Source organism: Aulonocara sp. 'chitande type north' Nkhata Bay, linkage group LG2 (assembly GCF_057382095.1).
Source record: "Aulonocara sp. 'chitande type north' Nkhata Bay isolate Kocher_YH1m ecotype deep benthic linkage group LG2, A_spYH_male_GT1.1, whole genome shotgun sequence".
NCBI classification, from domain to species: domain Eukaryota; kingdom Metazoa; phylum Chordata; class Actinopteri; order Cichliformes; family Cichlidae; genus Aulonocara; species Aulonocara sp. 'chitande type north' Nkhata Bay.
The window spans coordinates 29,368,649-29,382,725 of record NC_141345.1 but is presented as its reverse complement, the minus strand read 5'-3'; the positions used below and the strand labels follow the sequence as shown (position 1 = coordinate 29,382,725).

General features: G+C 39.7%; 1 protein-coding gene across 1 annotated transcript; it reads left to right on the top strand.

The window, feature by feature from the left end:
* The first annotated feature begins 11,533 nt into the window (after positions 1–11,533).
* Positions 11,534–13,730, top strand: LOC147338123 (uncharacterized). Its single transcript, XM_086264045.1, has 3 exons — positions 11,534–12,277; positions 12,459–12,840; positions 12,949–13,730. Exons 1-3 carry the CDS (start codon positions 11,534–11,536, stop codon positions 13,101–13,103), a joined length of 1,281 nt encoding a protein of 426 aa, XP_086120171.1. The 3' UTR covers positions 13,104–13,730.
* The last annotated feature ends 347 nt before the right edge of the window (positions 13,731–14,077 follow it).

Below are 14,077 nucleotides of genomic sequence, written 5' to 3'. Positions count from 1 at the left end.
GCCATTACACTTAATAGCTGTGCATATTTTTATTGTTTTATTTTGTTTTCACTGCCTTAAGGCATAGTAAATGTGCAGTGATTTTTTATGCTTTTACTTTCTGTTTTAAGCACATTTAATTTACATATACGTAATCAAATGTCCTATACAAGTAAAATTGGTATTGCCATTCTACCTTATAAAATGTCCAGTGTGTGTATTTATTGACTGTTAAAATCATAATCACTTCTGGGTAATCTTGCCTTTTGCTATCATAAATGACCTAATCCTCCTGCATCTTTATAGCTTAAGGCATTAAGGCAAGGGAAAGTTGCTTGGCAATGTCTTAGTCAATCTTCAACAGTATATTAAGCTTATTATGTTTTAACTAGTAGCTACATCTATCAGATCTAATAATACAAAGTAATTTCATCCTTAAAATACTATAACTGAGGATAAGTGAGTAGCATTAAATAGAGCTACAGAAGTTAAAGACAAGTTCCTCAAAATTGTATTTAGAGGTGCTCTACGTGCAATTTAAAATCAGTGGATGAACGTTTATGGCAATAAGAAACAAAAGAGATCAAGCCACAACCATCAGCACACACGAGACTGTGAAATACAGCAAATGGCTTCTATGCTACTGTAAACCAATTAGTGCTCCTTTCTTGCTGCTCTTCTTTGTTTTCTGTGACAGCGTTTGCCTTCTGCTCCTCTCAAGCAGTAAAGGAACAGCAGATTCTCACACAGAGTGCACCTACATTATAACATGAATAAACACTCTAAAACACATTGTGTTTTGAACTGTGTACAAGCTGCACTTTGCTTTCTCACCTTCACTTTCACTTTCACTCTGCTCTATTTATAAAAACAAGAAGGTTTACTCAAACCACCAAAGCACAGAGTAGAGAATCATGGATTAGGCTACAAACTGCATACAGCAAACGTGACTTTGCTCTCTGTTACCTAAAGGATATAATTAAATAATATTTGCAAATGAATTCAATCTGACATTTAAGTTTCCATCCTTTAATGTCCTCTGTTTTGCTGCTGAGATGTAACAGAGCCTCAGCTGTGACATTTCCACATAGATCATGCTGTTTCGGGTGGAGACCGCGCTTCAGTCTACTATCAGTCTGCTGTCATCTTTACATTGGTGAGTGTTCTCAGGTCGTGCACTTTGTGTGAACTACAGTATGCGAGATGCTGGCGTTTATCATACTGACAATATGACACATTCCAGTTGTTAGTCAGTTCGTTGCAGTGTGGCTCGGTGATGTCCTGTAGTCTTTGATGCTTTTCACCATGTTGCTGTTGGTTGTAAATGTTTAACATTTGTTGTATTTCTCCCGTGGGTTTCTTATAAGTCAAGTTGTTTCTTGCCTGGTTGTGAAAACTTTAATTGTGCAGTTTGTTTTCTTTAATGTTTTTTTTTTTTTTTTTTAGCAAGTTTAGCAAACCTGGTCAACTTCAAGAAATACAGACAATTTTAGAAAGACAACAACAGAACAAACAAGTGGACATGAATAATATCTATTTTCACTTGTATTCATAAAATGAGCACTGAAAGTTGTCTTAACTTATTCACGTACAGCATATCTGTACACGACGGTAGACCTATTGATAGATTAGTGAAAATGACAGTTGTGCTGAAACACATGCAGCATGAGTGTGTGAATCATTTTGTGCTTCTGAAAGTGTGCTTGTGTGTGCTGCTTGACTTTTTGCACAGTTCCAACATAACAGCATTCAAAGTTCACTTTAGCCATCCTGAGCTGGATCACATGAGCGGACAGCAAGGCTTTTCTGAGAATTTCAGGTACCGATGGAGGTTGGGAAAAACCCTAACCACAGTCGTTTATATTCAGCGTACTGTAGGCGTTTAAGTTGAAGTTCAATGTACTGTAATTCAGTTAATGGTAGAATACAGACCAAAGACAGGTGTCCCCAAGTAATCAATACATAACTTAGCTTTGTGCGCATAAAAAAACTTGAACCGGTGAGTCTATTGTAAAAATATATGAAGTTGAACTGCCATAAATGGATTTTAAATTCAGTTCATGTTAACCTCAGTTGATTTCTAGAGTGGTTCTGTGTAGCCGTACTCACTGTTCATTTGGCCTTTTCTCTGGTGAGTATTTTCTTAGTTGTAAGTCTCCTTTAGTAAGAGCTTAGTGTGGAGACTTTAGTTTATTTTTAAAATAGAAGGACGGAGTAATTGAGAGTAAAATTGAAAACAGAAGGCGAATTCATGTTGCAGATTGAATGAGATTAAACAGGAAATGGATGTGAAGACTGAATAAAACAGGTGATGACATCATGTGAGCATTAAATGATGACGTGACATCTTCTAACGTGGTTGCAGTATTCTAGAGCTGGAGTAGCAGGAAAAGGAGGACAGACTTTATTATGCTGATCGTGTTTAACAAAGACAAATTCAGTACAAAATGAGCAAACTCTACTAATTATAGAAGAGCAGTTCCAAAAGTCCGAATGTCCTGCAGCGAAACGCCTGTAAATGATTGCTGAGAGTGAAAATATTGACACGGCTGATATGAATGACTAATCTCCCGTACTTTCCTGCAACTTTAGAAGCAAATACATTCAGAGCTGTTGTTGTTGTTTGCGGTCTAATTTTCACTGCTGGCCTGTGCTGGTTAGTTGTCCAGGTGTGAGGACAAAACAAGTATGAGTTCAACAGAGGTATTATTTCCGAAACTAAACATAATGCGGGTGTGAGCTTATCTTAACAAAGTCAGTGATGTAAGTAATTTTGCCACTTGTTTCGATTTATAGCAGTTAGAGACACATATAAACTACAAATACTCTTTCTGCCCCCGACTAATTGCCAGCTGTGCTGACGTCCTCCAAAGCTGTGTGTTTGGTTTTGTTTGTTAGTCAGCTGATTTATATGCGTTACCTGGCTTTAGTCTCCTCATGCAGAAGCTTTTCTTGTTTGGTCTGTTGCTCATTTGGTCCTGAGTGAATCCAAGATGAACGTGCTTAAATCACAAGGTGTCTGATTCGAGACTTATAGATCACAGGTACATAAATTACTCATGGAATTCTTAAAACCTCCTCAAGAAGTCATTAGGAATGATGGCATAAGTACAAATCAAAGAATATCTTTAAATATTCATCCCCTGGTTGTAGCCCCGGGCCAGCTGACAGACATCTAGTGAACTGTGCGGTTAAAAAAAAAAACAGAAAAAGAGGAAGTGGAAGTCTTAAAATTAATCTGACGCCATCATCTCTTCCGTTTATATGAAAAGACTGTGTTCAAAGAAACTTGTTTTCACCAGTGGATAATAAGAGAAACAATATGATGAGGAAAATGTCACACAATGACAGCAGCATTAAAAAGAAACAGTACAATCCCAGTACAATTATAGGGTAAATCGTTAGCATTTTATATTTATACATATATATTATATTCAACAAAAGAACAGGCCAATAAAAAGTACATTTGATGCATATTTGCAGTTTGTTATTTAGATATTCAGTCACTTCAGCAGTGAAAAAAAGGTCATGGTGGTTACAACTGACTGAAAGTGTTTACTTTGTTAAAATCTAACTGTATAAAACATCGACGTCAGAAACGTAGAGAATTTTAAGATGTCTTTTTTCTGTTGTTTTTAGCAACTAAAATAGAGGCGTTCGCAAAAAATGATACTGATGATTAAAACCTAGGGCGAATTTAAACTACGAAGGATGATATCTTTCTTAGTTATAGGTTCATACCGTTAATTGCAGCATAATAAAACACCAGAACACATTCACCTTTATCCACTAGGTGTCAGTAAATGTCCACAAGAAAACAAGAGTCCTGCTACACTAAAGCAATGAATAAATATATACAAAAACATGTGCTATCTTCTTCTGTCTTCAAGAAAATATCATGTTGCTGAAACAGAAAGCATCAAAACTCAAAGCTAAAGAGAGTTTAAAAAATATTTGTACTAACAAAACAGGACATCATAAATCACATTATAATATTAGAGCTTTTACACCTTCACTGGCTGATGCCAGACAACAGGGAGTTGTGGCCAGACTACTTTGACAGAAAGGCAACAGTAACTTAAATAACCACTTGGTAGAACCAACGTATTGCAGAAGAGCATCTGAACACACAACATGCAGAACCAGGAAGCACAAGACCACAACAGGTGCCACTCCTGACATCCATGAGCAAGAGACAGGCTATAATGTCCATGGGCTCACCAAAATTAGACAATAAAAGATTGGGAAAATGTTGTCTGGCCTAGTAAGTCTTGTTTTTACAGCAACAATCAGATGGTACAAACAGAATCGAGTCTAAACAACATGAATGCATGGATCCATGATGCCTTGTGTTAATGGTTCAGGCTGTTGATGGTCGTGTAATGGCCCACTTTGGGCACCTTATTACCAACTCAGTAGCTTATTAACGCCATAACCTACCTGAGTATTGACCACGTCCATCTCTTTATGACCACAGTGCACCCATCCTCTGATGGCTGCTTCCAGCTGGATAATGCAACATATCACAAAGCTCTGATTTCTTTAACATGACAAGAAGTTTACTTTACTCAAATGGGCTCCAAAGTCATCAAATCTCAAGCAAATACAGCACTTTTGTTATGTGGTGTTATGTGCCATGAAGATTTAGTGCAGTTCTGATCGTGGAGACACTTTATCGCCTAATAAAGTGTCTCAATATATGTAGTATATGTTCCTTCCACAACAATGTAATATATTGTTACATTGTACAGGGAAAAAATAAAGGAGTGAGTTTTGTCTTTGATGTGTTGTCACTGTTTTCGTCAATTTTATTGAGTCACAAGTTTGTCACGCAGAGTTGAAACTTTAATTTGAATTTCATGTGTGCATGCTTTACTCTTGTTTCATGCATACAACTCTGCGATCACCACTTATAAATATTAATGACGCCTTTCATGTGTCATCGTTTGCTTTAAAAGCAGCCTCATCCCCTGGGAGAGAAAACCATCTTCATCCAGCTTCATCTCCACTTTCTTCTAACACAGGAAGACTCTTAGGTGTTGGTGCTGTTGTAAATCAGGTGGAGTAAAAAGAAAACATTTAATTTCATTATTTCGTTATGATCTAAACAAAGACATATCCTATGAGTTAGGCCTTAGGGAGAAAATAAACTAATTGTGCTTCACTTGAACAGGAGTGCAAACGAGGCTCTAGAGAAAAGAAAGCATTTGTTGGAAACCTCGCAAACCACAAAGCAGTCCTTTCCAGTTTATGTGTTCCCATGAGAGAAGGTGAAAGGTGGAATAAAGCATCAGAGCCAAATACTATATGTATTTGTTTATGGATTTTACCAGTGGGAGAGCTTATGTGCGTGCATGCTTATTCCTCATGTATTTCTTCACCCATTCACCCATTATTTTGTCCATATAGTCTTGCTGTTTTCCAGACACAGCTATGCTGACGTTGATTGATCTCTGAGTGAACGCTTTGTGATGTGCATCTTCTTTTACCTCGTTTCTCTTATCTGTCACAGACAAACAGGGAGTCAAAGAATTTGTCAAACATCTTAATGCGCTTCCAATAGGATGTCTTCTCAGTAAAAGGCTGCAGTGGATCATGCTGGCAGAGTTCGCTCAGGATATTGTTTTACTTTCCTCAAAAGTGGAAATGAAAGAACTGATTTTCAGATTCACTTTGAGGACCTCATGTTACCCGTGGAGATCAATGAGGTGTAACAAAGCAGACAGTGTCACCAGCTCCTCACCTTCATCCATATGGGGCTTATTTCTTTTGAAATGGACATTAGGAAAACAACAGATGGATCGTGTCAAAGAATCCTGGCTCTGTGGCAGTATGATGGAGATGCAGCAAGATCACCGAGCTCAACTTTAATTCGTGTGTTTTTATCTGGGGATAAAAGAGTTTCCATGTTACACGTTCTCCTGCTGAGCATTGGGCTTACAGCTGGAACCTTGATCAGAAAGTTATTCACAGCCAGCGTGCAGGGGTTAGAGTTGGGCTGCTTTCACAGGCCCTGCTTACATTTACAAAACGATGCTCAGTCATCACAAACTCTTATAGTCAGACATGCTATCATAAATTTCAAAGTCAGTATTTATGACACATTATTTTCAGCAGTTAAGTTGAGCAGTTAAATTCCAACAAGTTAACAGTATCAGGTAATCTAAAATTAGTTTATAAAAAAATCCCAACCTTAGCAGTCTCACAATACTCTGTCATTAAGCTTTACAGCAATCACTCACATCTATTTGCCAGTGTTTTAATACTTTGGGCATCTAAGTCATTTTGTAAGTTTTTTGCAAATGAGATATAAACTTCCTCAAAAGTCTTGAAATTCTAGTATTTGCTCTCCGGGGTTGGACTTGATGGGCAGGTTGTGCTTTTTAGAAACATAACTATCTGCTGCTCAGCAAAGAAGCCCCGTCTGCTGAAACACAGAAAGGGAATATTCTACTAAAAAAAGATTTTTTTTTCAAAGATTTATACTTAATTGGCTGTCACAGACTGCCGGGGCCTTGCATTAGCTTCAGTTGAACTTAATAATGCGCTTTGGCACAGAACAAAGACTGTGGATTTTGTTCCTCGTCTGTCATGCTGGGAACAATCAATAACTCATTCAACATACATAACGTATGGGTATGTGAGTATTGTGGTAAGAAAGACCTTTGTGTCTTTTTCCCTCTGTGGGAAACTTTTGTCTATGTGTTTCTGCTGGTGACATCTGAAATATGAATACTGTGAGGGGTGGCTCAGAGGTCTTGTCAGAGTGTGATGTCTGGAAGCAATTGCAGTGACAGCAAGCGTGGGTTTTTTAGCCAAATAAACTGCAACTTCCCCCAGGAGCCCGGCGTGCTCTGTGAGCATTATCTGATTCATGGAATAAGTCTTCCTGTTGTGGCAAATCCTCACCTTACTAATCTTTTACTGAGAGACTTAAACTATGGTTTGGGGCCATAACCGGAAGATGGTTCTCAAAAGTGAGGAAAAGTGAAGGGGAAATATGAAAAGGTGATATCTGTTTATCTTATAATAACAACAGACTTTCAAAGACCCTTCAATAAAAGTTCCTGAAATTATAAGTATCAAGACATCAAGAATTTCTAACCAGCCTATTCATGAAGGCATGACTGGATATGGTGGGAATTTAAGTTGAGGAAATTATTCTCTGATCAGCAAATGATTGTGAAAACTACCTTTCAATGTCAAATTCTGCACATATACACACTGAACTACACTATAAGAGAAACACTTTAGATTTTTACCATGAAATACTGGGAGCAGGTTTGCCAGAACCCTAAACCCATATTTTATAGTTTTTCACTGTATTTTTTTTTACAGTACAATGCTATAAAAAAAATAACAATGCAACATTCTTTTTACAGGAATTTATAAAGTAATGCTACATTTTCTAAAGTGTATATTTAACGAATGTCTACTTCTATGCTATTTCAACACCCCCCCCCCCCCCCCAAAAGCAAACAGAACAAAACAAAATAAAACAAAACAAAAAACAACAAAAATAAGAAATTTTAGTGATTTAAAAACAAAAATAGGAAAAGAAAGGTAAGTGAGGAAGTAATGAAGTGTCCTCCCCCTTTTCCAGGAGGCTGGTTTTAGTTTAAATTTAGATTTAGATTTTCTAATTTGTCTCACAGTATCAAAATGGTACTAATTTTACCAGAAAATACTGCAGGAATGAATTACTTGAAATATTTTCAATGTACTACTAAGTAAGACTATGACATCTTAGATCAGTTAGGGGGAAAAGATTCTCTGATCAGAGAAAACAACCTTTTTTTTTTTTAATGTCAAAAGAGCCCTAAAACATTTATATTCCTTCACAGCAGGGGGCAGTATACACCTTGATGTTGCAACTGAGTGTAAACTCTGTGGAGAGTAGGCCAACTACCGTTTTATTTAATCTGCTGGCTAATTACAGTAGTTATTTATTACTTCACAAAAATCCCTTTCCAACAGCGATGGTCTAAACCTGTTTGAAGCCGTTTCTCTCCCGTTTTTCTCTGCAGGTCAGATTATTCTGCCAATACCACCTGCTTACACAAACAGACCACTGCACCATTCTTTTGTATTTTTGCCTCTCTAACATGGCTCACCATTTCTTTGACTGGGCAATTCAGGCTGAAATCACGTTTTTGTTGTTGACAATTCTACATGTGGACCATTGTCATCAATATGACAGCAACAGATGTGAAACTTTCTGTTTTGCAGCTCCAGCTTTATATTAAAAGCTGGATTTTAAAGACAAGATAAGCTTTTCGCCCTATGACAGCTGGGATAGGCTCCAGCGCCCCCCGCGACCCTGAAAAGGATAAGCGGAAGCGAATGGATGGATGGAGATTGGTTTCAAGGGCAGCACGGTGGCACGGTGGTTAGCACTGTTGCCGCACAGCAAGAAGGTCCTGAGTTCAATTCCACCATCAGGCCGGGGTCTTTCTGTGTGGAGTTTGCATGTTCTCCCCGTGTTTGCGTGGGTTCTCTCTGGGTACTCCGGCTTCCTCCCACCGTCCAAAGACATGCAGCTTGTGGGGATAGGTTAATTGAATAATCCAAAGTGCCACTAGGTGTGAATGTGAGTGCGAATGGTTGTCTGTCCCTATGTGTTAGCCCTGCGACAGACTGGCGACCTGTCCAGGGTGTACCCCGCCTTTCGCCCTATGACAGCTGGGATAGGCTCCAGCGCCCCCCGCGACCCTGAAAAGGATAAGCGAATGGATGGATGGAGATTGGTTTCACTTATCAAACTTATCAAAAGTCCCATAATGAACAACAGTAATTCTAACGTTCACAGTAATGTTTGCAAGTGTTTCGCGATTACCGTCCAAAGCCAACTAACCCGAACCTGAAGTGTGGATCTATCTGGAATTTGTCAAACAACAGCAGCGACACTGGAATACACTCTCAACAAGCAGCCAAAGTGGATTTTTTGGTTCCTTTTACAGAATTAAATGCATGAAAAGATCTCAATTTGTTGCTTGGACTCAGATGTAAGTTTTGCTTTGAGTACATTAATCTGTTTTCCAATCAATGAGCCTGCAGCTTAGAGTACAAATCGTTAAAAGACTGAACACTAATTATAAAGAACCTGACCCGCTGGATAAAAAGATTTTTACAGAATTAAATACAAAATGATTACACAATGACACATCTGTTGTTATGAGATTTTAGCTGTTTTCCAGTCGCTCTTCACCTTGTCGGTCCTTGACTTTGTTTCCTGTTTTTTCTAGATTTTAATGAGCAGGTGAAAACAAAACATATTTTTATCTGACACAGCCTAGAGGCAAAATGTGCCTTAAGGAACAACAAATTAGATAATTTGAAAATTAAAAAAAAAGAGACTGTGATATTTAAGCATGTCAGGTCAAATTTAGACCACCAGCTCCTAAAGTGTCTAACACCTCCTTGATGTTACTTTTTATAGGCGTATTTGTCAGCACCCTGTGGTTTATTTTCTGTAAGAGGTCACAATGTTTAACATGAACTTGTGCATGACGCTTTAGGGAGCAAAAGTCTCCACAGAAACCAGAGATGACCTTTGCCTGCCGGCTGCCAACAGAACAAATCAGTTTGTGCACAGGAGGGGTTGTGGTGCATCTACAGGCTACGAGCCACACTCTGTCCTTCTCAGATTTTTACCGCTTCCTCTGCAGCGTTACCTGCAAACTTCAACCCCGGAGGGCCTTCCCTTTTCTCTGGCTTGGCTCCAATCTCAGCTTGAACTTGTAGTTATATTTATATTGCATCGCATCATAAATATCAGGCAGCTCCAAACATGCACAAACACCACAATTCTGGATAGGTAATAACCAGCTTTAGGAAATCTCTGTTGCAGGCCAGGGCCACCAGGGCAAAAGTAATTACACAATCTGTTTAGGTGTCATCAGCACATAATTTCTGTGGTCGCTCAAACATGAAGGAGACCTTGAGGTGTGTGTGTTTGTTCCTGTGTGTGCTTGTGTTTGTGCTTCTGATCAGGCTTTCCAAGCTGCTGTCAAGGTGTGGAAATGTAATAAAAGATGCAGTTCTTACTATTATTGATTTCAGATGCCCTTTGCAAACCGTCATTCAACAAGAGGCTGAAACTAATGCAAAAAAGAATGAAGGTGGAGAGAAGGAGAAGTAAGAAGTTGCTAAAGCTAATGTCAGACTATATTGAGGAAAGCCTTAATATAGAAAAGGGAGGACTCAACAAATACACTGGAGGTATGGACAGCACTGAACTAGCTATAGAACAACAACAACTACTAGGGTAGTACAAATACTGTAGTAATTCTAACAATCATAACAACAGAATAAGTTCTAGTAGTCCACTTTTGCACCCATATGTGTTATTCTTAAGATTCTCAAATCGATTTTTTAAGAAGCAAGAAAAGAAGCCTTTTAGGAAGTACAAAAAAAACCCTCAGTTGCTGTGGGAACAAGCTTTTGTATGTTTGACAGGAGCTGGCCTGGGAAGATGAGGCAAACCAAACTTGTAGCTCACAAACCATGCGCAGGCAGTGTGTTGTTAGGAAGGCTTCTGTAGAATAAGGACTACACCAGGACTCAGATTAAAGTAAAATTAGTATCTCAGTTAAAATGTGTCACATACTAAAGCTTGGTGAGGAAGCAATTCACACCATTTGTAATGCAATTTAGTGTCTTTTTCTGTTACATTGATTTCCATGGGTTAAAACAACTTATTCACAACTTAAAACATAATCTACCACAAGCTTCTATCACATACCACATGTAACCCAGAACAGAACTTTTGTCCTGCTGAAGAAAACCTACTAGTCTTTTTTGGACCACCCGGCGTGATAGAAAAGACACTTAAGGGGTACCCACTGTTTATACCATAAAGCCAGCGAGTTGGGCGTGTGAGCTGGGAGTGAGATGTTGTGTAGATGCCAGCTACTCAACTGTGAAGCTGAAAAATAAGCCAGTGCTGAGCTCTAAAAGCGATTTAATCTCCAATCTGATGTTGACAAGCGTTAAAAAGCATATTTACAGCTTGGTCCAAAAAAATAAAAATAAAAGAAGGCCTCTGTGGATAGGCTATCTCATCATAACAACTCCGAGGAAAGTGAACTTTTTTCGGTAACTCGTCCACCTTGACACTGGAGTTAGGGGCGTTGCTGCGTTGACTGACAAGTGCTCCAATGAGGAACACCACCAGATGTTTTTACAGTTTTTGCCCGTTGCTTGAACACTATAAACCCATGCTCAGACTAAAGTAACACAACGTGAAGCTTTTGTTACCATACCTCAAACACATGTACCCATACCTTAAACAAAAGCGCTGCTTTGCACCCCAGTACCAATTATGCAACACTCCTACTCCTTTATGCAACACACATGGTCCTGCATGCTACACTCTATGTCATACATAAGACACTTCGCTCACAAAATGAAATGTCAGGGTGCCATTCGGAAAACACATGGAGTAATTGCAACCACGCAAATACACACCTGAAGGCACTTACTTGCAAAACCGAACACCAATTAGCCAACTACAAAAAGCCCTCAGCGTAGCCATTTCAAGAACTTCGCAAGCATGGATGGAGGGAGAGCAAGAGGAAGAGGAAGAGGTAGAGGAGGAAGAGGAGGAGGAGGCCGAAGAGGCCATGCACGGACCCATATTTCTGATGAAATAAGAGCAACTTTGGTGGACCATGTCATCAACCATGGCCTGACTATGAGGGAAGCTGGGCAGAGAGTCCACCCACATCCAAGCCGCTTCACAGTGGCATCTATAATACGAACATTCCGACTAGAAAACAGGTCTGTCTTCACCTCCATACCTTCTGCTCTACTCAGATGGTTCCATAGCACTGTTCTACAGTATATCACATTACCATATCAAGTGTACGGGGTGCTAATGCTCCTTTTGCAGCCAAAGTGGCTGATTCCTCATATTGAAGTACAGTGTTGTACAGTGGATGACACAGTACGTACAGTAAAGTACTGTATGAAAAATAAGCAAACCGATGACAATATGTGGTTGTATTCCTCCAGAATGACCCGAAGACCTTCTGGGGGTGGACGGCAACGCCTGTTCACACAACAGCAGGAACTTGCCGTTGTGGACCTAGTGAGGGCAGACAATGCCATCCGTCTCCACCAGCTACGACGGAAAATACTTGCAGACAGGCGAGTGTTCAGCAACATAGACCATGTGAGCATCACCACCATCAGACGCATCTTGGGTAAACACAGCATCACCATGAAGCAGCTCTACAGAGTCCCATTCGAGAGGAACAGTGACAGGGTCAAAGGACTTCGAGCTGAATATGTACGGGTACGTGTAACTGTCCCTTACATTTACAATAGAGTATTGGTGAAGTCCAGTAGCAGCTGAATATGTACCATATCAGTACCACATGGATCTATTCTGAGAGCTACACAGGTACCTGTGTGATGGGGTGAGGGTGCTGTATGTGTAGCACTGTAGTACAGTGACATGTTCCCCTTTTTTTCAGAGGATCATGGCCATGGATGGAGCTGCACAGCCTCATGAATACATTTTCATTGATGAAGCTGGATTCGACCTGAGCAAAACAAGACGACGGGGTCGTAATGTGATTGGCCAAAGGGCAATTGTGCACGTCCCAGGGCAGCGCGGGGGAAACATCACATTATGTGCCGCCATATGCCTTCGAGGACTTCTGCACCATCATGCAATGCTAGGTCCATACAATAGCCAACACATACTCACATTTCTAGATGCTCTCCATAACATAGTTGTACAGAACAGACCAGATCAGCCCAGGTTTGTGGTGATATGGGATAATGTCAGTTTCCATCGGGCTGCTCTGGTCCAGGCCTGGTTCACCGACCACAATCAATTTGAAGTGGTATACTTGCCCCCTTACTCACCATTTTTAAACCCTATTGAGGAATTTTTTTCGGCTTGGAGATGGCGAGTATATGACCGCCAACCACATGCCCGCATGCCTCTTCTGCAGGCAATGGAACAGGCCTGCGGCGACATTGAGGTGACAGCGATCCATGGATGGTTTCGACATGCAAGAGGGTATTTTCCCCGGTGCCTAGCGGGAGAGGACATAGCTTGCGATGTTGATGAGGTCCTGTGGCCAGACCCCAACAGACGGCGGGATCCATGAGCCCACTTATGCACACTTGTCATGGTTTTTTGTGTTTACAGTATAGTGTTTTTTCTATTGCAGTATTATTGTGTTGTGGTTTTTTTTTTTTTTTGCTTCATCTGAATTCATGGTACTGCGATGTACACTATTGAGTAGGTCTATTTGCGTTTTTGGTTGTTTGGAAATGTGTCTCCTGTAAATGTGCCTTCTGAATACACAATGGAAATCAAGGACTGCAGTGTTTTATGTAAAGAAGACTAGTGTGTTCCCCCTGATCTGTAAGTGTTTGCATATGATGCAAGTATGTGTCATTTTGTCAACAGAGTTACATTTTGACAGAGGAATGTTAGGTTTTGACAGCAGAGTTTAGGTTTTGGGAGTGGAGTTTCATTTTGGCACAGATGTGTATGGTATATTTCCCAGTGTTGTGTCGTGTTTACTTGTGTTTAGAGTTTTGGCACAATGAGCGACGTTTTGCCAAATGTGTTCAAGCAACGGGCAAAAACTGTAATAGGGGTGGCCATATGGGGGCCACTAAAAATATTGGGCTGCCAGAACAAAAAAATAATTTCCATTTTTTTTTATGCTTTGCCAAATGTAGATTACTCAAAAATATGACAAACAGAGAGAAAAAGAATTATATACTTAGCTAGGTAAAATAGGTACATATGAAAAGCAAATAAGATTTTGAAATTCCAATAATGGATTGTGGATTATCCAACAAAAGTTACAGCTATCTGTGTGATACACACCATTCAAGATGTTTCTGTTTTTGTGAGTGAAATTCTAGCCTTTCTTTACTGTTTTAAGGAGAAGTAGTGGTATCTGTAGGCACTTTTGTTGCTAGAAGCCTGTTGCAAGAATACATAATTTGTCCAACTTCTTTAGTTGACTCTATAAAAAATGACATTCTTCTATAAAGAAGAAGAGTTGGGCTTACCGACAGCTGGCTCACAGTATTTGAATGTCATGTCATTAACGGGAAAAGAAAT

Excerpts from the sequence above, each read along its gene's own strand:
- LOC147338123 (XM_086264045.1), top strand. The coding sequence starts at position 11,534 with ATGGATGGAGGGAGAGCAAGAGGAAGAGGAAGAGGTAGAGGAGGAAGA. Across the intron at positions 12,278-12,458 it reads TTCGAGCTGAATATGTACGG|AGGATCATGGCCATGGATGG; the intron begins GTACGTGTAACT and ends CCTTTTTTTCAG. Across the intron at positions 12,841-12,948 it reads TCAATTTGAAGTGGTATACT|TGGAACAGGCCTGCGGCGAC; the intron begins TGCCCCCTTACT and ends TTCTGCAGGCAA.